At 38.3% G+C, this 23,077-nt stretch overlaps 1 protein-coding gene and 1 long non-coding RNA gene across 3 annotated transcripts in view; one reads left to right on the forward strand and one right to left on the reverse strand.

Annotated features, from left to right (window-relative positions):
* Positions 1 to 23,077, forward strand: part of CDK13 (cyclin dependent kinase 13) — a 123,900-nt gene that overhangs the window by 95,039 nt on the left and 5,784 nt on the right. The window contains 6 exon segments of the mRNA XM_025853027.2: positions 2,250 to 2,351; positions 2,448 to 2,525; positions 12,312 to 12,428; positions 12,983 to 13,114; positions 19,721 to 19,926; positions 22,077 to 22,529. Coding sequence (XP_025708812.1) covers positions 2,250 to 2,351; positions 2,448 to 2,525; positions 12,312 to 12,428; positions 12,983 to 13,114; positions 19,721 to 19,926; positions 22,077 to 22,529 — 1,088 coding nt within the window.
* LOC141371478 (uncharacterized) overlaps positions 1 to 23,077 on the reverse strand; it is a 96,033-nt gene that overhangs the window by 56,617 nt on the left and 16,339 nt on the right. For both annotated transcript variants that reach the window (XR_012376456.1, XR_012376457.1), the window contains exon 2: positions 11,744 to 11,931. This is a non-coding gene — a long non-coding RNA (uncharacterized lncRNA). The remainder of the gene's footprint in view (positions 1 to 11,743; positions 11,932 to 23,077) is intronic.

The raw sequence follows: 23,077 nt of genomic DNA on the forward strand, positions 1-23,077 counted from the left end.
GACATTTTACTTATGTCTTGGTGTGGATCTTTTGGAGTTCATTTTTATAGGATCTTTTGGGCTTCTTGGATCTGGATGTCTTTTTCCCCACGTTAGGGAAGTTTGCAGCCACTATTTCTTCAAATAAGTTTTCTGCCCATTTGTCTCTCTCTTCTCCTTCTGGTACCCATATAATCTGGATGTTATTCTGCTTGATGTTGTTCTGTAGGCTCCTTAAGCTGTTTTCACTTTAATTTTATTTTTTTTCTTTTTGCTTCTCTGCTTGTTTGAGTTCTACTGCTCTATCTTCTGGATCACTGCTCTTCTCTCCTGCTTAATCTAGTCTGCTGTTGAATCCCTCTAGTTTAGTTTCCTTTTTCTTTTTTCAGATCAGTTACTGTCTTCTTCAGCTTTGTGACTTCTCTTTGGTACTTTCTTATATTTTCCGTTTGTTTAAAGTTCTCACTGTGTTCATTGATTTTTCTCCCAAGTTCGGTGAACATCTGTATGACCATTTTCACTCTTTCAGGTAAATTAGTTACCTCTGTTTCATTAAGTTTTTTTCTTCTGAGATTTTATCTTCTTCTTTTGTTTGGAACATATGTTTTCTTTTCCTCAGTTTGCTTGACTGTGTGTTAATTTCTATGTTTAGGGAAAACAGCTACCTCTTCTAGTCTTGAAGGAGTGGCCTTATGTAGATGATCTTTATCTTTCAACCTTGCCCTAGCTCTTCTGTTTCTCAGACCTTTGTGTTTTGTCTAAGCAGTCTGATTTATATTTGATAGGAACCAACTATTGAGGATGTTCCAAGACCAGTCAGTGTTGCAAAGACAGGAATCTCAGTCAGCACCTAGATTCAGGTTGATTGGAAGCCAGACCCTCAGGCAGCAGCTTTTAATGTATATAAATATATGTAGTCATATGGGACCACAATTGGAAATCCTCTGGCCTGCGGACCAGGTGATCTGGAGATATCCCTTGGGCTACAGTTGGAAAAGTCAGAGCGTAAGATGAGTAAAAAGCCCCTTTGTGGGAGATACCAGTGAGCTGTAATGAGGTCATTGGAGAGCACAAGGATGGTGTCCCCTGCCCTACATTCCCTGAGAGCACCTCTGTAGACTGTAGATGTCTGGCAGACCTGCAGTCTGTCCCTTAGGCTGAAGCTGCAGGACAAGTAAATAGGCCTTCTTCCCAGAAAGACTGGGGTGTGTTTCAGTCTGTGTAGTGCCCTTGGTATGGTAGCCCACCAAGAACCGTTTCATTATTACTTTCTCCTGGGACCCAGGAATGCAGGCCCCCCTAGCCACCAGAGCCAGGTGATCAGGGAGCATCTCCCAGGTGGAGTGTGTGTGACCCAACAGCTTTAGTGAAGCTGCGGGAGAGTGCAGGGCTGGAGTGCACCACAGGTGCTACCAGAGTAGAGGGAGAGTGTAACAGTGGTGCCTAGCAGTGCCTTTGTCCCTGGATAGAGTCCCAACAGGCCCCTGCCCCTCTTGTGGATGGTTTAAGATCAGCAAATGAATCTTCCTCACAACAGTCTAGTGGCTTTTCAAACGGTGGCTTTGTGCTCATCCCTGGCGTAAGGGAGTCTGCATGAAAGCCTTTTTAGAGAAGTATCTCAATTCCCTACAGCCTGTTTGGTCCCCTGGATGTAAGCCTCACTGGCAAATAAAGAGGTAGCAATATGTATATATCCTCCCTTTTAGAAGGTGACAAAAGAATCATCTGATAAAGTATCATACCTATTGCCAGTGGTGCTTTGCAGAATAGACCATAACTACTGCAGTCTACATTTATGTACTTTGTATTTGCATACTAAAGTGGGGTTGCAATCAGTGAAATATTGTCAAAAATATGCCCAGGTGAAATTTTTTATTAGGTGATTCCAATTTGTACTATATCTTGCCACGCATTAGTAATTTGCCAGATTTGGTCAAAATCAGTCAACTTCCTTTAAGTCAGTTAATCCCCTTTAAAGTTATGGAAAGGAAAAACAGAACCGAAGAGTTGGGACCTTTTTTTGACCAAATTAGCCAACTACTTTTCATTTTTATGTATTAAGGAAATTTTCAGTTAATCGCATTGCTCTCAAATGTATTTTATGATCATGTATGTCAGATGTAATAGCATGTCTGAACTTAGTAGGTAGATGAAGTTGGTTTTAGTTAGGATTGTAGGATTGCTTTGATTAGCCAAAATAATACTTCTTACGAGAATCTCTCTTATTCTAACAGATAATAACTCTAAAGAGTGCTTTCTGTGTTTTTTAGTCGGCCGTATACTAACAAGGTCATCACTTTATGGTACCGTCCACCTGAACTGCTGTTGGGAGAAGAAAGATATACACCTGCTATTGATGTATGGAGCTGTGGGTAAGATAGGCTTACTGATTGGTTTAATTTACTTGAAATTTTTGGTAGTGAAGTAAAGTCATATCATTTGGTAATGATGGATATTTTTTCTGCTAGATGTATCCTTGGTGAACTCTTCACTAAAAAACCTATATTTCAAGCAAATCAAGAACTTGCACAGCTAGAATTAATAAGGTAAGCTCATGATTGTAATATTTGTTGGGGGTGTGTAATAACTTCATAGAAAATTTAAAGTCTTTCAAGTTTGTGTATTTAGGAGAACAGCATGGTTTTCTTGAAGGCTAATGATTGCTGAATGGAAGAGAAACTAGAATGTGGGTTACTTTGATATTGATACTTGTTCTAGTAAAAATAAGGATCCCACAGTCCCTAGCTCTTTTTTGCAATTAAATGAAAGGGCGGGGGGCCCAAAAAATAAGACCAGGAAGAAAGAGTAAATACGTATGAGGAAAGAGAGAATAAATGGTAGATAACTTTTTTTTAGTATGGCAGGATGGAAGAATTAATGTTTTGGGATACTGTAAAGAAATACTCTGTTTTATATACACATATGCATACATGTTTATATTTATTTATATGTGAATGTTTATACACGGAAACGTGTCTTCATAATTTGAGCCTGTTGTAGGGCCTGGGTCATAAGGACATACGTGCTAATCACCTCTCTCTTCATGTAATATTTTAAAATAATTCTTTTATTTTTAAAGAAAGAGCTTTGGCTTTCATATATAATGTCAATTTGCAACTTCTAAGTTTTGTGTGTCTCAAAATATGGATTGAGAACTTTTAGGAAAAAAATACTGGTATGAGGCACAGATACCAATATACTATGAACCCTCCTTCAAAAGACTTATTGGATTAATTGATGCTGTCCAGTCCCTCTGTAAGTAACAGTAGCTTGATAACATGGCAAGCCGAATGTTTGCAGCTAGTAGGCTACTACTCTGTAGTAAGACTATGTATTTATGCTACCAGTTGAAGTATGACTGTAAGAGGTAGTTTCCAATTTTGTATACCAACTTTTTATTATTATATGTGTGTCCTTTAAATATACACAGATGCAGTGCTTTGCAAAGACTTAACAAAGTTGCTATCAGATTAACTGGGTGGGAGGCAAGTTACTTTAAGTTAGAAAGGTAAGTCATAAAAATTTAGAAGAATTTAGTACTCAGATTGCTTTAAATCCTTGATAATATGGTTTGTTCAAGAAAGCTAATGCAGAGTCCCATTCAACGAATCCTCTGTTCAAAGAGGCCTTGCTCTGTGTCAGAAAATTGGAGAATAAATGTACATTTTTAATTTTTCAGTTAAAATAAAATGTTTAAATTATGTATCTGTGTTTCTTTATTTTTTTTTCCATGATTCCCTCTTACCCGTTTTTTTCAGTTAATAAGGCAATTGGTCCTGATTCTTTGGATACTAGGGCTTTTATTTACTTTATACATGATGCAAGCATTTTTCTAAGAATTTTGCATGAATTAGCCTCTGTTAAGGTTTATACAGCCTTCTGTTTTCTTTTTGTGGTTAAGAAAGTGGAACCTTAGAAAGTGAAGAATTTGTCTAGGGTCATATAACTAACTAGCAAGTGGCAAAATCGAGATTTGAATTTAGACAGTTTTAGTAGCTAAACTTTTAAGTAATTCTCTACACCAGGTAGGAAATAAGACTTCCTGGAGCTTTTAGGTTAGTATGACGCACATGTCAGTATTTGACAAAAACATCCTGAAAAATTTCTACAGGATATTAATCCAAAAATTCTAAAGAAAAGATTAGCCAATCGTATCTAGCTTTTCCTTAAAAATCAACTTGCTGAGTCAAGTAGGAGTCATCCAAAGAAGACAAGAATGTTTCAGTTTTAGGACATCTATTATTCTGATTCATCACTTTAATAGAAGTAAAGTAATATGTTTTTCTTGGTAGGTGTTGGATAAGCATTTGCTTGAATACAAACTAAGTGTAAAAGTATATTTCTTTAATATGATGAAGATATGTATTGTAGACTAATAGCCAGAATAATATTTAGTTTTGAAATACTAGAAGATGTAAGACAAGAATGCTAAGAAGTGTCTTCTAGTATCATTATTTTAAGAGTGTTTTAAAAGTACTAACCAGTCAACTGGTAAGTGACCCAGTAAGAGGTATAAAGTGGCGGGATGAAGGCAGTATTGTCATAATTTGTACATGACAGCATTGCACATAGGCAGCGTGCAAGGGAATTACCTGAAACACCTTAAATAAAAGAGTCTGATCAAATGACAAGTGTTGAGAGAATGTGTGTGTGTACATTTGTGTGTAGACATAGATGCACACAATATCCTAATATACGAATACATATATACTAAAAGCAATACCTTCTTAAAAATATGTATCACTAACCAGTTAGAAATGTATGTGAGGGAAAAGATGCCTTTAACAAAAGCACCACCATATATACTCCAGGTATATTGAAAACTATAATGTCTCACTGAAAATGGTAAAGCAGATTTAAAATAAATATTGGGAACAGCATATCTCGTTTTTGGTTGGAAGCCTTAACTTTTTTGAAGGTGGCAGTTCAACCTGTATTAATGATTATAGTCCTAATGCAAATTTCAAAAGACATTCTCCCTCCAGGTAAACATTAAAATAACTAGAAAAATTCTTTTTTTTTTTTTAAGATTTTTTTATTTTATTTATTTATTTGACAGAGGCAGAGACAGCAAGAGCAGGAACACGAGCAGGGGGTGTGGGAGAGGGAGAAGCAGGCTTCCCGCTGAGCAGGGAGCCCGATGTGGGGCTTGATCCCAGGACCCTGGGATCATGACCTGAGCCGAAGGCAGACGCTTAACGACTGAACCACCCAGGCGCCCCTAGAAAAATTCTTAAGAAGAAGGAAAATTTGGCATATCCTATGTTAAAATTATAGCAACTGAAACCATTTTAGCACAAGATACGTAGATGAATTGGTGGAATTATATGGGAAGTCCAGAAAAAAAGCAAGTTTATATGGACCTCCGAATATAATACAGAAGTCATTTCAAGTCTTGTTCAATTGAACAAGTATCCATTGGTTTCTGGTTGTGTGCCAGTTCCGAGGCACTGAGGATACAGTGAAGGGTGAGGGTTGTATCCTCCGTGCCTAGTAACTAGCACACAACTTTTTCTAGTTTCTAATTGGGAGAGACAAGACAAAACAAATTAATGTATCAGGTGGTGATAAGGGCAAGGGGATAGAAAATGATAGGAGGCAGTGTTACAGAGAGAGTCCAGGAAAGTTACTCCTAGAAGGTATCATTTGAGCAGGGATCTGAATGAAGTGAAGTGCAAAGTAATAAAGATCCTGAGGCATGATTGTACTTGAATTATTTTATGAACATGTTAAGTTGGTTAGAACCATATAGGGGGTAAAAAAAAGAAAGCTCAATCCATCCACTTGGTGACATACTCTATAGATACTGAGAAGGAAATGGTAGATCTGCAGATGTTGACATAGAAAAGCAACATCAGGGGGCGCCTGGGTGGCTCAGTTGTTAAGCATCTGCCTTCAGCTCCAGTCATGATCCCAGGGTCCTGGGATTGAGTCCTGCATCTGGCTCCCTGCTCAGCGGGAAGCCTGCTTCTCCCTCTCCCACCGCCCCCCCACCCCCGGCTTGTGTTCCTGCTTTCACTGTCTCTCTGTCAAATAAATTTAAAAAAAAAGAAAAGAAAGAAAAGCAACATCGTTTCATGATGAGCCGTTTAATAGAAGGCTGTGTTTGGTTTTATCCCATTTTGGTAAAACAAACACATCAAAAGAGTCTGGAATTGTTATGTGAGCATGGATTTGTGAGAGGGCTGTGAAGAGGGCTATTTTACAGTCCAGTTTATATATTTCAGAATGTTTTTGTTTTGTTGGTAAAATACCAAATATCTATAATACTTTGAAAAGGTGCCACACTTTTGATTCTGTGGCATTAAGTATTTTTAAATCATGAAGGAAAAAAGTAAGTTTCTGACAAAAGAAAACAGCTGTCTCCCTGATTGGAAGGAGGCAGCAGAGTGTATTCATTGAAAGGGTGGGCTTTGGAATCTTGCAGCCCTGGGTTCTCATGCCAGCTCAGCTCCTTCCTGCCCTTGGGACTTAGGGTAAGTTCCACAATGCTCTCAGTTTGTTTCTTCGTGAGTAAAACAGGAGTAATCATATGCTTAGGGTTACAAGAGTTAAATAAATATGTTTCCTACACACTTCTTCCCCTCACTCCACTTGCAGTAATGCTGGAATTTATCCCCAATCTAAAGTCCCAGGAATGATGAGTTCTAGTCTGCATTGTACAAAAATATGTATGAACTAATAAAAGGTGGGAATGCTGATCAGAATCTGTCTTAAAAACTTTCACACAGCCGTGGTCAAGTTATTTGTACTTAGCCTTGTTCCAGAAACTATTTTAGGCAAATTACTGTAGTTTTTTGATAGAAATAGCACGGGTTTAAAAGTGATGGCAAAAGAAAGTGAAAAACAGGTGATGCCAGAATGGGATGAATGAGGGCAAAAAAATGTTTTTAGTATAAGGGTCACACTTTTAACCCTAAGCCTTCTAGCAGCCAGAAAGAACCTTTATATCGCACAGTGTACATTACTTATGAAATAAAAAACCACTTAACAATCATGGAAAAAATTAGAAGTAGATTGGAATGAAAAGAACTCTGCTTCTGTCCAACCTCCACCCCCTCCCCCACCCATAAAGCCTGAGGCCTAGATGATCACACAGGTGAGATTTTTAGAACTTTAAAGGCTTAGACTTCGATTGTTCTAGAATATAGGTAAAGAAGGGAAGCTCCCAGTTTTTAAAAATGAAGCATGTATATCTTCATAGATCAGTAGCATAAAAAATCCTATGAGTTGCTTTTTGCTGTAAAAATTTCTCTACACTCTTAAAAATTATGAAAGATCCCAGGAGCTTTGTTTATGCTAGTTGTATCTATTGATATTTATCGTACTAGAAATTAAAACTGAGAAAGAAAATACCTATTTTAAAACAATATGTTAACATTGTTTAATTATAAAACGTCTGTATTTTCCAAACTGAAATAAATGCTGGTGAAATGAGTAGCACTGTTTTGCATTTTTACATATCTTTTAATGTCTGGCTTAATAAAGTAACATCTGGATTCTCCTCCCTGCAATACGCTATTTTCAATAGTCTTTCAGATAATTGTGCCTATTCTTCTTTGAAACTACACTAAATAAGTGGTAATTTTTTATGGGTTAGTTGTAATGTACAGTCTGAAAACATAATGGAGATATTTTGTATTCTAATATATTAAAATCCATTAGTCTATCCTGCACTCTGGATCTGTGGTAATTTTGTAACATGGCTAATATGGAAATAGTGGATCACCTATTTTAGCAGATCTTCTAAATGTAACATTTCATTATATAATTATGGTTATCACCCCTAATCTCATCAGAAAAGTCTATAGGTATTCATTGTGAAGCTGTCAAGTCCATGGCGTAGATACAAGCTTTCTAGTATTCTAAGTTTCTCCTGAAAGCTCGGATTTTATAATTGAAAATAAATACCGCAATCGTCTTCCTGGAAGTAACAAGCAGACTTTGTTCACATGTGAGAAAATGTCTGGCAGATACCCAAATCTGAATGACCATAGTGTGTTACTTGTTCATATAGGTAAAAATGACTGTCCATGAAAAAAAACGCAGCTACTTCAGCTTGCAGCTCAAATAATTGCTCAAGTGCTTCTCAGGATAACTGTCAGAATTTCTTGAGCAGCAAAAGTGCTTTATGAGTATTTTCTGTTCATCACTGAGAATATAAAGAAGATACATACTCTTCTAAATAGTGTTAGGGTTTAATAACTAACGATTTTTACTGCTTCAACAGGTACATTCTTAAGTGAAATGACTGGTGTGTCTCTCCCCTACCCCCCCACTCCCACCCCGGGAGATGGTATAGTAGTGAAAAGTATTTACTGCTGACAGTTTGGTGCCACTGCCTCGAATCATACTAAGGTCCTGGTCATTCTCCTCACTATGGGCTTTGTACCATCAGTGCAAAATCAACACATTGAAAAAGGCAAATAATGTCTTAGTTACACCTTTCGCCTGCCAGACCCCTGAAGAGTCTGTGAACCCCACTTTTGAGAACTGCTCCTGTATACCAATCTCACATAGGAATATTGATGCATGACATCTAAATGAACAAGTAGAATACAGCATTACACTAAAATGATAGTACTTTACTAAGGCCAGGAAGTATTCTATTGAATGTAAGCATGAGTATTAGGAAAGCTCTTAATAGGATTCATGACATTAGTTACTCAGGGGGAAAATTTTGATGATTATAGTAGTTTCTAAACATGAAACTAACAAAACTAAAGTATCCTTTAAAAATTTAAAAGCCACAGGGCGCCTGGATGGCTCAGTTGGTTAAGGAATTGCCTTTGGCTCAGGTCATGATCCTGGAGTCCCAGAATGGAGTCCCACATCAGGCTCCCTGCTCGGCAGGGAGTCTGCTTCTCCCTCTGGCCCTCCCCCCTCTCATGTGCTCTCTCTCTCTCATTCTCTCTTTCTCAAATAAGATCTTCAAAAAATTTTAAAGCCACAAAAATAAAGCCCATAGTAAAAAGGAATAAATTATTTTTAACAGGATATGTGTGTGAGTTTGTGTCTGTGTCTGTGATTATTATGTGTTGTTCTCAAACCAAAAATCATCATCCTTCCCAGTTGTAAACAATGAAAGTATTCCCATTAAAGTCAGAAACCAAATAAAACTACCCAGTATTGTGTGGCATCATTATCATTGTAATAATGTTTAGAAATTGCCACATACCATATCATGATAAAGAGGTGGGCATGTTTGGAAAAAATAGCGAAGAATTCTGATTATAGGTGATAAGATTGTAAACCTGGAAAGCCTCAAAGGGACAATTATTAAAAATATGGTAGGAGCCATAGGATCTCACATGGCTGTCTAAAACTTTGGATGTCATATGTAAAATGTTTTCTATAACAAAACTTCCCTATTTACTGCTTATGCAATACAATAGGGATAAGAATACATTCAAAAAAGCAAAAAATAAAACTGATAATATGTAAGATCCAATTGAAGAAACGTAAATACAAAACTGAAGGAAATATAAAAATTGGATATTTCTGGGTTAGAAGTATTAAGCCTTCTGAAGATAGTAATCCTTTTTTTTTTTTTTAAAGATTTTATTGATTTATTTGAGAGAGAGAGACACAGCAAGAGAGGGAACACAAGCAGGGGGAGTGGGAGAGGGAGAAGCAGGCTCCTTGCTGAGCAGGGAGCCCGATGCGGGCTCCATCCCAGGACCCTGGGATCATGACCTGAGCCGAAGGCAGAGGTTTAACAACTGAGCCACCCAGGAGCCCTGATAGTAATCCTTTCTAAATTAATCTATAAATTCAGAGCAGCAGTTGAATCCAAACAGATTCTCTTACATTTTGGAGTGCGACAGTATTGATTCTGCAGTTCATCCTAGGAAAATTTTGAGGAGAATAATTAGAGGAATGGCTAGATAGAAGGCTTTGTCCCGTTGGCCTTGTAAAAAAGAAAAAGCAAAAGCTACCATACGGTATTGATACCAAAGTACATAGATCAGAATTGATTCATTCCCGAAATAGGCCACAGATATTTAGGGATTTAGTATATGATGCATTTCAAGACCTCTTTGGTAAGTGACTTTGAGATAACTGGCTGGCCATCAGGCTAGTTTTTGCTAATATGCAATTACCATCCATTGCTGTCCTGTCTGCTTCCCTAGTTTCTAGGAACTTTCCCTGCTTCCGTAGGTCTGTTCCATCATGTGTGCTGCTACCAGCTAGATAACTGTTACTCAACTATCTTCCCACAACACATAGAGTAAAATAAATGAAACTCTTTAGTTAAGAGGTAATGAAACTTACTTTTATTGAAGGGCTACTGAAGGGGCCAGATGCCAGCTCATTTAATCTCACAGCTCTGAAGTAAAATGAATCTCTCTTTTATAAAAGAAGAAACAGATTCTTCAGCAGTGCAGTTTGACCAGTGTCACTGACGGGATTCAGTTTTAAAGTTTGTTTTCAAAGTCTGTCTTCATTATAGTTAGGCAGGTTGCCTTTTAAAACATTGTGTGGCTCCTCTCTGTGCTCTTAGCTAACCCTCCCGGAGCCCTAAATTCTGTTTCCTTCGTCTTCCTCCCGCATGTCTGTACTTGACTAGTTCCGTGCCTCTGTCTATGCACTTCTCTTTGCCAGTAACATTTCTCTTACTTCCTTCCCACCTGTCTGTTGTTTACTTACCCTTGGAACTGTAGCCAAAATTCTGTACCTCTTCCATAACATGGAACATGTTCTTGTATCTCTGCAGTTGAAAGTATCCTTCATTTTAAAAAACTTCAATATATTTCATACTTCTCTAATAACACATCAGTCTGCCTGGGATTATTTATATTTATATACTTGGAGAAGTACACAAAAGTGAGAGACACGGTTCCTAAACTATCAATTTAGTAAGCGAAACAGGCAGGTAAACCAAGATACAAAGCAGCATGAAATATGAAAAAGTGTCAAAAGAAGCAAATAGAATGCAGAGTGACCCTTCTGAGTGGCTATGGGGATACAGAAGACCGCACTGAATAGATTACTTTTGATCTGAATCTTGAGAAATGAAAAAGATTCTCCACTAGTTAGAATCTAGGGAGAGAGAATATGATCACAGACACGGAAGAGTGTGGTTGGTCCGTGGGGAGAGATGACCTGGGGAATGAGACTAGGAAGGCAGTTTGAGACCACATCATAGAACCATCCTCCCGGGGTCAGCCTTGTTTCTTTGAGGAGATTGTAAAAATCCAGTTGTGAGGAAGAAGAGACTGGCCGTGTACAAAGAATAGGCTCTTCCTACCTTTTTAGAAGCTTGTGTTTCCAAAAATCCTAAACTATATTGAAACCAAAAAAGGACATTTCAGTGACATAGCTTAAAAAACATGAGAAGTTATCTTACGTAAATATATGTGTTTCTGAGACAGTGTTCTACAGCTCAGCTAAAAGATGGCTGACAACATCAGTCATCACTTGTTTATACACATTGGTGCATGCAGTTATATGTATTACGTGCAGAACATTTTTATTTTTAGTGATGCATGGACATTTCCTCTTCACATGTGAAGATCAGCTGAGGATTTTATATTCAATGTACATTTATTTTTGAGATTTAGTATGCGCACGTTAAGCATATTTAACAAATTTTTCATCTACGTATTGCCAAGTGAGTTTTTAAATGTTTACTGGCTGGAGTTGCCTCTGTTATAGCCTTTCTACAAATTACTGTGCCAAGGACTTCCTAGTTAGTACAAAAATAGGGTTTTCAAGCTACAGGTAAGCAGAGAGTAAAAAAGCAGTTAAAATTTCTCAACACCTTGAAATCAGTGGCACTACTTAAGCTGAAGAACTTCTGTATTTCAAGAATGTTACTTTGAGGGTCCTCCTGTTGATCGAATGTAGCAGCAGACATGACAGTATAGTTCCCTTCCTGGGTGTAGGAAATTCGTTTACACTCTTATCACAAACTTCATCATATTCGTGAGGAGAAGTATTGGTAGGTACCTATAAGGCCAGAGAAAGACACAAACCTAAACTCTGGTTCCTTAATTTATTGGCATACAATTTTTTATCTTGGTTCAAGATATGGTCAGCATATTTGGAGTATTCCCTGTGTTTTAAGACTTGATTTTGCAAATATGAAGGTTTTCTTTTTAGGAATTGGAATGTTTGGAGTGTTAGAACTATCCCCTGAAAATAAATTGATTTCTTAAAACAAGTAATTAAGTTGGGATGCTAAAATATTTAATGAAATTTCTTACATATTATATCAAGACTCCAACTTTTTGTGTTGAAGAATGAGGTGATGTTTATATTAGCAGTTGTCTGGATGATTTTTTTCTGTGGAGTTTATATTGATGTACCTCTTTTTGTGTGTTGTTTAGCCGTATATGTGGGAGTCCATGTCCTGCAGTGTGGCCCGATGTAATCAAACTACCATATTTCAACACCATGAAACCAAAGAAGCAATATCGTCGAAAGTTAAGAGAAGAATTTGTTTTGTAAGAAGGGGATGCTTAAGTGTCCCTATCGCATTGAATTTTTTTCCTTTTTTTTAGTTATTTCTTGGGAATTCTAAATGTCACTCTGTCTTCTGTTGACCCAAGGTAGACCTATCACAATTCTTCTGTGTTTCCCTTTGCTACATGCAAATTACCATTTCACTGTGATTATGGTATCAGTGACTCAGGGTTGTGTGTTTCATTTGGACTTACATGACAGAACTTGAACGCCATTTAAAATTTTAACAAAGCAGCTTTCGTGTTATTTGAGCTCAGGTTTTTATTTTGTTACAGGAAGCTATTCTTTCTGTTCAGCTCTTAATTTATGTTATAGTTGCAAATGTCCAACAGAGTAATAAAATATACCATTGTTGGCCAAGTTTCAAATTATTTAGAATAATAGCTCAAAATTATGTAAAAATGACTTTCTTCAAAGGAAATATTGGAATTTATTGGAATAAAGTAGAGCAAATGTTATAAAATGTTAGGAGCTTAAAGAAACAGTAAGCATTTGTCAAAGACCACGTATGACTTTTGTCATTCTCTCATGCCAGTATTCCTGCAGCTGCGCTAGACTTGTTTGATTACATGCTCGCCTTGGACCCTAGTAAGCGCTGCACTGCAGAACAGGCTCTCCAGTGCGAGTTCCTCCGGGACGTGGAACCCTCAAAAATGCCTCCGCCAGAGTAAGTGGCTTTTTATTATGTTAGATCCCATCTGGACAGTTTTAATAGCATCTCTATAAAATGAGCAGAAGCTCTTCCATAATTAGGTAATTCAAAAGAAATAGCATAAATCCAAAGAAATAGAACAGTAGTAATACACATAATTTGCACATCTAGAATGCAGAACCTTGCTTCATGTTCAGCTACCCATAGGATTAGCAAAAGCAGCCTTCTTCTTTCTAATTTTATTAATAGATTTCAACTCGAAGAAAACACTTCCGCTGCTAATTATGATTCTAGTACTCCTTCTACCAAGCCTAGTGTTTGTACTGCTATTAGTTGCTATAGGTAAAAATTTGAGTGAGTGCTATGCTAAGCATTTTTCATGTGTCACATTCTATCAGGTGGGTATTATTATTGTCACTATTCTACAGAGGAGGAGGAAGCAGGCTCAAAGAGGTTAAGAAACTTGCCCAAGAATACAAATTTAGTGAGGGGTGGAGCCAGCAAGTTAGTTCAGTAAGAAAGAGCAGTTCTGAAATACTGCTTGGCAGAATATCCAATAGAAAATCCTTATCATTGGATAAAAGAGCATTAGTAACAGCGTAGAATGAGTTTATTGTATGATTCAGAGAAAATGTATAGAGTTTGGGAGTCAGACTAGCTGGGTTCTTGAACCTTCATTCCCTTGTGGCTCCTATAATATCTCTAGGATTGATTTGGGGGAAAGGGAGGGATCAAAGCAGTCCATTTGGTTCTTTTTGATAGGATCTAGAGACTTTGTAGGGATTTCCTTAGTAACTTAAAAATTTTTGATGAGCATCATAAAAGCAAGCCTATTTCTATAATAAAATGTCTCCATGTAATAAAATTAGCATATTGTGAATGAACAAACATGGGCTTTGGAGTTCAAATCCTGGCTCTTCCACTTATCACATAGATTGGGCTTATTCTGTTTCTAAGACCTTCATATTCAGCTTTATTAAGTTTTTCTTGAATTCTATGAATTGCCATTATGCCATTTCAGATTGCCATTTGAAAGACAAAAAGGATCTATCATTTGATAATGTTGAAGGATCTGAATCATTCACTTTTGAATTAATTGTTTCATGGTGGGTTTTTGTTTTTGTTTTTGTTTTGCTTATCAGCAGTCTTGAAACTTTGACTCTAGTACCCCTTCAAAGAATTCTTTTCAACTTTTGATTTGGAAACTTTTCACCTCTACAGAAAAATAGGAAGAATAATACAATGAGCATTCGTATATCCTTCACCTAGATTCAATAGTTATTAACATCTGCTTTGTCACTATATATATAAGCTTTTCTCCCCTGAACTGTTTGAATATTATATTGTGGGAGTCACACAACACTTATAAATAATTTATCATGTATCTATAAGAACTGGGACTTTATAACTGCAGTACCATTATAAAGCATAAGAAATTGAACACTGCAATATCTAGTAGACAGCCCATATTAAAATTTCTCCAGTTGTCCCAGTAATTTCCTTTATAGTCTGGTTTTTTGTGTTTTTTTATCTTGGATGAAGAATTCATTCAAAGCTCACACGTTTCATTTAGTTGCAATGTCTCTTCAGTCTTTAATTCCTCTTTGGGTAGGGCTTTTATGACATTGACATTTTTGAAGGGTTCGAGCTAGCAATTTTGTAAAACTTTCTACGGTCTAGCTTTAATTGCTTTCTTGTGATCAGAATTAGAATAACATTGTGTTTGTGTGTGTCGAGAATATTACTTAGGTAGTGAGGTGTGCTTCCTGCCTCATCCTATCAGGGGGAATATAAGGTCATTTTTCTCCCATTATCGGTAATACTAAGTTAATCTCTTGGTTTAAATGTTCCACATGAAAGAATTCTGGTAAAAGCTGTATCGAGCACATTTTTCATTGACATCTAAACTTTTTTAAAATCAAAGGTTGAAATAGTTGCAAAAGATGTAAATTTCAGTGTATGGTAAAGTGTCGACACTTTTAAGTGGGGCAGTTACATCACTCTTGTAAATGTTTCAGTGAGATCAAAATATCTTAGCATTTTGATATTCACCAAGAGTCACTTAGAAAAGACAAAGTTTTTTTCTTGTTGATCAAGTGGTCTTTGCAAATATTACTTGTATGTATTTAAGTTTAAAAAAGGAAAGAAAATTGTTGAATCACTATGTTGTACCTCTGAAACTAATATATGTCAACTATGCTTCAATTAAAATTTTTTTAAAAAAAGGAAAGGGGGTGCCTGGGTGGCTCAGTCATTAAGTGTCTGCCTTCGGCTCAGGTCATGATCCCAGGGTCCTGGGATTGAGCCCCGCATTGGGCTCCCTGCTCAGCGGGAAAGCCTGCTTCTCCCTCTCCCGCTCCCCCTGCTTGTGTTCCCTCTCTCGCTGTGTCTTTCTCTGTCAAATAAATAAGTAAAATCTTAAAAAAAAGAAAAAGGAAAGAAAGGGGTGCCTGGGGGTTCAGTCAGTTAAGTGTCTTAACTTTTGATCTTAGCTCAGGTCTTGATCTCTGGGTCATGAATTCAAGCCCTGTGTTAGGCTCCATGCTGGGTGTGGAGCCTTTAAAACACACACACACACACACACACACACACACACGTAAATTTGGTTGGAACTGCAACCTAACGAAATAGGTTGTTTTTTTTTCCCCTAGGTAATTTTAATATCTATCAGTTAATACTCCTTATTCTAGAATGAGAAAGTCCCACATTAATTGTAATTTTATTTTTTATTTTTATAAGTACCCTTGTAAATAAGCCTTTGCGAATGGATAGACTTTTGTCATAGTTTTATCTCTTGAGTTCTTTGCACTCCTTCCACATTATGTGCAAAAATCACATGGTGATTTGTCATCAGAAATTATTATTATGACCTTTCAGATGTCAACTTCAAGATTCTTTCTCTTTTAATTTTCTTGATAGTAAAGAATTGGAAACCATGTAACTTGAAAAGATTTTTTTATCCAGTAATTAACATTTATTATTTCAAAATTTGAAGAAAAAATCCAAAGAAGCTTTACCAATACTTATTAAACGACTTCTTGTTTTTGTTTTGTTTTGTTTTAGAGGAGGGCGCACGAACCAGGGGCAGGGGTTTGGGGAGGGGCAGAGGAAGAGAGAGAGAGAGAGAATTTTTTTTTTATTTAAGATTTTTATTTACTTGAGAGAGAGAGATTCCAGGACCGCAGGATCATGACCTGAGCTGAAGACAGCTGTTTGACTGAGCCACCCAGGCGTCCTGGAGAGAGAGAATGTTACGCAGGCTCCACACCCAGCACAGTGTCCGACACGGGGCTTGATCTCACAACCCTGAGATCATGACCTGAGCCTAAATCCAAGTGTCGGTCACCTAACCAACTGAGCCATCCAGATGCCCCTAAATGACTTTTTATACTTGGCACTTTTTCTTTTATTAGTACTTGTTTCATCCAGTATACTAAGAAAAGTTTAACATGTAATGTCAGTACAACTTTGCCAATCCATATGTTAGATTGTTTTTCTTATTACGTGTTTTGGCACTGTAGATATAACCCATTTAATGAATGGGAAACGTCTGCCACGTAACCTAATTGGAAACTGTGTCCATATTGTCAAACACATCACCTAAATTCACTTAATTTTTGTCAGAACGCACCTGACTGCATTTCTCCATTAAAAATAGGGACGTTAATACACATTTTGGTGAACAGGCTGTAATCCAGTAATAAATTAGGGATACATCACTAAAGCAGTCAGGTTGAAATTATAATGCTATTGATTTAATACATAAATTAAAAATTAGATAAACGACATCTCATTATTCTGTAATATATAATGGGTAGTTAAAATGATAAATTATGAGGCGAGGACTGTGAAGAAAAGCATTGGTATGGGATTCCTTTGGGAAATATATGTATATATTAAACTCTTGTGATCGTGTTTTTTTTCGAATAATCAAATGAGAATGGGATAGTAAAACAAAAAAACCAAAGCAACTGCATCAATTGTATTAGATGTGGTGTCAAATTTTTCTGATGTATTTAATGAAAAGAAAGCATATATTGCTAAAAAGTGACTTAGAGTGACAGCTAGCCTATAATTTTATTTATCTTAACAGCAAGTGAAAAGCACTGAACAATTTAGAAGATAAAATGTGATCAACTGTAATTGGAATATTTCATGATGTGATTTGATGAAAGTAGTTTCAGACCATCATATTGAATGATGATAAGTGGTATCAAAAATGAAGATAGTGCCTGCTCTGTGAGAGGCACTGTCCAGCGCTTACGTATGTTAACATATATTACCTCTACCTCATAAAGTAGATTGTATTGCTAATGTCATTTTTAAAGATAAGGAAGGGGCGCCTGAGTGGCTCAGTCATTAAGTGTCTGCCTTCGGCTCAGGTCGTGATCCCAGGGTCCTGGGATCGAGCCCCGCATCGGGCTCCCTGCTCAGCGGGAAACCTGCTTCTCCCTCTCCCACTCCCCCTGCTTGTGTTCCCTCTCTCGCTGTGTCTCTCTCTGTCAAATAAGTGGATACATCTTTAAAAAAAATAAAAAATAAAAAATAAAGATAAGGAAACTGAGGCACAGAGGTCAAGTTACTTGCCTAATGAGACACAATAAGTGGCTGAGCCAGTATTTGAACCTTCAGAAAAGCACGTAAAGATTTGGTCATCCTGGAAAACCTTGCTGGTGTATCCAGAGTCAGCATCACTAACCTGTATGTTTCAGCTATTTGTTGGGTAATGGTTATCTTTCCTAGAGATGAGTGTTGAGATAATCCATAGAGGAATCTCTTGGCTTTTAAATTGTGGGAGGGAACAAAAGCCCCCGTTAGTGGATTTCTTTGCCTGCTTTCCTCTCCCGGGGCTCTCCCGAAAGAGCATCAGGGCGGAAGAGGTGAAGTCACTCCCAGTTTCCCTACTCTGCAGTATATCTGAATTCAGAATAGCCCACCAGGGGCAAAGGCCACACATCTATGATACATACACACGCACACATACACAGAAAGGAAAGTCTTTGGCGGGTTTATGATGCCTTAAAGCTTCCCAATATCAATATTTCAAATTGTACCTTTGTTTGTTACTCCAGGAGGTTTTTACACGCTGAGGCAATGCACCATAGTAAGATGGCTGAGAGGTATGCCTTTGTTTTGTTTTTGGACCTCAGGTGCATAGACTTGGTTTAATCATAATCCTTGTGTCACTCATCATTGGTCCATGCATGGCTCTCTTTTTTTTCTTTTAGTTACTTAATTAGTTATTTTAAATGATGTTAATAAGCAGCCATGAACCTACCAAATAAAAGCTAGAACCTTGAAAATAACCTACGTTAGTCATATCATCCCCTCTCCCCACCCCCTGCCCTACGACCTACCCCCTTGCCTCCCTCCACCTGAGGTAACCATCATCCCTGTTTTCTTTTGTATATACTTTTGTTGCCATCTATATGTACTCATAAAAAGTTATATTGAAAATTTTTAGTTGTTTTTAATTTTATAAAAGGGTGTCATGCTGTTTGTAATCTTTTGGGAATGACTTTTTTTACTTAATATTATATGCTAAGATTCGACCATATTGTTGCATATGCCTTTACTTTATAACATGAGGTGAGACTAACTGTGAAACAGGAGGTGTGAACGAAGTTGCTGTGCAGGCCATTCTGAAAGATCGATGTCAGCAAAGAGGATGTAGAGAGATGTGAATTCTTTTAAAACAGTGTCAGGTGTACCCCATTGGAAAGCCTCCCTAGAGGGAAACCTCTCCAGGTTGAAGACGTCAGATGTATGACCAGGTTGGGGCTGCGTAAGGGCATTCGTAGTTATTCTGGGCAAGTTTATTAACCTTTCCAAGCCTCAATTTTCTCATCTTTGAAATAGATATAATAGTAACTTCCCATTGGAATTTTTATGAGGATAAGAAGAAAACATTTATAAATCAAACATTTATGTCTCTTTTTAAGCAAAAGTTACTCAGCAGTGTTGTCAGCTTTATGAAATCACATTAAGGCAGAACTGTTTCAGAATCGTGGGTAATCTTGATAGTTGCTAGTTATTCAGAACTCTCTGTTGATGGGTAGTCATGAGCCTGGATTACCTATTTTTGAAACTTCTCTGTAGCATAGTTTAATTTTAGAGCACTTGATTATGGAAGTAAACGAGAGGGTATTACAAAAGTAAGCTTGTACTAGAAAGTCTTTCACAGATGTTATCTCCTAGCTTTTACTGCTTTTTAATCCTGTTTCCATTTTCTGCAAGTGGCATATTTTTGGCCTTTTTTCCCCCCATGTCCTATTCAATGTATGGTGTGCTGTGAGAAGAACTGGCTTTAAGAGGTTGCACCAAGGATGATAGTAACATATTTTTATGAACTTGTGTTCTTCGTTCATAGTTTTACTAAATGATTATTTACTGATTCAGAAGTCACAGAAAAATAGTCCGGCTGTAAAGGTGAAGCCCTGACGGAGGGGGGGCGTCAAGGATGACTTTTATTGAGGAGTCACCAGCATGTGTCTGCAGTCTTCAGGAACAATGGGCGGGGGTCGGAGGGGGGGCAGCTCTGGTGCTCTGTAGTAACTGTTAGCAGTTTCGGGGTGTTGTTAAGAAGTAACATTGCACACAATTGGATACTTTGTTTTCCAGCCTTCCTTTATGGCAAGATTGTCATGAGCTATGGAGTAAAAAGCGAAGGAGGCAGAAGCAGATGGGCATGACCGATGATGTGTCCACAGTGAAAGCCCCCAGAAAGGACTTGTCTCTCGGCCTGGACGACAGCAGGACCAGCACACCACAGGCCGTGCCACCGGCCTCACAGCTGAAACCTCAGGGCAACTCGAGCCTAGCACCTGGTCAGTAGCGCTTTGTGCGTGGGTTGCTCTTCTTCCCTCCTTCTGGGCCTCACGGTGATGATACTGCTCTAGTGTTAAAGCATCTGCGGCTAAAACGTTCAGGTTTATCCACCGGACTTGACATTTCCCTGTGAATTGCCTGTGCCATTGCAGATGCCTCGCTGCCCCTGGCACCGTGTGGTTAGTGAGCAGTCAGCTTTCTCTGCTTCCTTCCTCACCTAGTGGAGGAGTTAGTAGACAGGTACAGGAAGGCGGCCAAAACTCGTAACAGAAGCTCTTTGACACTGTTTATAATGTCCTCAGATCGCTCTTAATATACGTCCCATTATATTCTAGAACCTCAGAGATTGGACTCTTCTTTTGTGCCAGATAGGACTTGAAGGTAGGATAAAGAAGGGTATGTGGGGGAAACAGAGTTCTTCCTCTGACTCTGTTAGAAGAGTCGGCGTCCTCATGAGACTGAAACCTTTTCAGTGTTGTCGGAAATGTTGTTAAACTCATTCTGTCATTTAGTTTTAAAGATCAGTTGGCTGATTAGAACAGATCTGATCAGATTCAACTTTTGGTGGTTGAGTGTAAATATAGAGTAGATTACCTGAGAAGGCTCGAGAAAGATTACCTTTAATGCTTTCCCGTGTAATCTGCAAGCTTATACTTGACCTTGGCCAGACTACATTAGAGCACTGATACATACTACTTTACAAACCAAGACCAATTATTATTTGTTGGTCAGCATTTCATTTTATTTTTTGTTCCCCTCCCCCCCTTTTTAACTGTCACTGTTAAGAAGTGAGAATTCTGGTTTTGTGAAATGGGAATGAATCCTCTCTGCTCCATTTTTGTCATCATCAGCTGTCTTAAAATAAAAAAAAATGCCCTTTCTGTAGAGGAGACGGCATAGTCACAGAATACCTCTGCTGACAGAGACATGAACTGGAAAATGAGGGAAACTGGCTCTTAGCGTGTGGCAAACAGGCTTGGCTCCTTATTTATGAATGCCCGCGGGTCACAAGAAGAACTTGCAAAAGTTTGTTTCGAGTTAACCTAAAAATAACTAAGAAGTAATAAAAAGTAGTTCAAGATATATAAAGAGAAAATAAAAGGATAGCATTAATCATCAGTGTTTCATCTTCTTGGAGTTTCTCTTCTTCACCTTTTATTCTTAGAGAAATTGCTTATTGGTGTAGTATCCCTGAACTTATATAGTAGTATCTGCCCTCGAGCCTTGCTGTTATACGTGACTCAGAGAAGCTTGCACAAGAACCTGTGTAAACTGTCACAAGTCTAAACTGAAAATTGAAAAGAAAAAAAAAAAAACCAACTGCATCTGTGTCGCTGGTGACGAGTTAATACCCTCTCGTGTGCACATTATAAGCATGATCCTGTAGGAGTTCTAACTTCCCAAAGTGAGTTAACTTAAAAAATGGTAATTGGAATAAAATGCCTTTTATGAAAGAGTCTGCAACATCCCAGTTTGAATTTACTGCGAAAATAAGGTGAAGCCCTTAGATAATAAGCATTATTTTAGATGGGCAGTGTAGTGAGTAGAGCTCCGAGTCTGGAGTCAGAGCACGTAGGTCCTGATCCCAACTGAGCCACTTCCAGAGAGTGTGTGTGTGTGTGTGTGTGTGTGTGTGTGTGTGTGAGAGAGAGAGAGAGAGAGAGAGAGAGAGAGAGAGACCCTGGGCAAGTGAATGAGTGTCTCTGGATGTCAGTTTCTTCAGTAAAAAAGAAAAGGGAGGGCGGGGGTTACTAACAACAGAGCATGGCTTTCAGGTTGTGGTGAGGAGTAAGGGTGTGAAATGCTGAGTGCTGACTCTGTAGCTGTGCTCATCCTTCGTTCCCGTAGTTCCTGCTTCTGTCTCGGGGATGGGCTGCCAGCTGTAGCCCAGAGTTTCCTTTTGAAGTATTCACCCCTGAAGAGAACTTCTTCAAAACGGGCGGCAGTTTTTGTTGTTGTTGTAACTTCTGCGCAGTTCCATCTTAAACGTCCATGAAACTAGAACTAGACTAAGAGACGCCTTTTTCACAGTGTTTCTTAAACACTGTCCCACAAATGTACGTTTGAATGTGGTCACACAGGGCCATTTTGGGGGGCGGGGTGTGCTGTGATTTATGGCAATTCTAATCAATACAAATTTTGTCTTTAGTAAAAACAGGCCCTGGACAGCAGTTAAACCACAGTGAATTGGCAATTCTACTAAACCTACTACAGTCTAAAACAAGTGTTAATATGGCTGATTTTGTCCAAGTGTTGAACATTAAGGTAAACTCTGAGACTCAGCAGCAGCTAAATAAAATAAACCTTCCTGCTGGAATTTTGGCAACAGGTGAAAAACAGACAGATCCATCCACACCACAACAGGAGTCTTCGAAACCATTGGGAGGAATTCAGCCTTGTTCTCAGAGCCTGCAGCCTAAAGTGGAGACTGACGCTGCGCAGGCGGCCGTGCAGAGCGCGTTTGCAGTTCTGCTGACTCAGTTAATAAAGGCCCAGCAGTCAAAGCAGAAAGATGTGCTACTGGAAGAGAGGGAAAACGGATCAGGACACGAGGCGCCGCTGCAACTCAGGCCACCCCCAGAACCTAGCACTCCGGCGTCGGGTGAGTGTGCAGATCGTGGACCTCTAACACACTGGTGCTCACGCTCTTGATGTGGAGGGGCAGCGGTAATGCATATTGTCCAGTGGCGTTGCTAGTGGAGAGGTTCTCAAAATTCCCAGGGCACCGGTTATAGGTGGTTTTCTTTGTCCGTTTACTCCTAGGAGCAGATTCCTTAACAAATTATCCATGTGTGATACGGCTCATTGTGAAGGCCATAGAGTTTTCTCATGTAAACCTGTGGTTAAGAAATAATCTTTTCCTCCAGCTACAACAAGATGATATTGACCAAGGCAGAGGCTTTATGTGTACAGGAGCCTTGTTCTTCAAGCTATAAATAGGGAGATGTGAGATACCTTTGAAAAGTCAAATGCAATTAAATTTTTCAGTCGCCATAGACTTAAATGGTAGCAGGCAATATTAGTACTTACATCCCTCTTTCCTGCCTTTCCCTTCCCTTCCCTTCCTTTCCTCCTTTTTTTCTTTCCTTCTTTCCTAGCTTCCTTCCTTCTTTTCTTTTCTTTTCTTTTTTCCCCAGTGATGGAACTTCT

Source organism: Callorhinus ursinus, unplaced genomic scaffold (genome assembly GCF_003265705.2).
Source record: "Callorhinus ursinus isolate GAN/ISIS: 27379988/994484 unplaced genomic scaffold, GSC_fseal_2.0 scaffold73, whole genome shotgun sequence".
Lineage (NCBI taxonomy): Eukaryota > Metazoa > Chordata > Mammalia > Carnivora > Otariidae > Callorhinus > Callorhinus ursinus.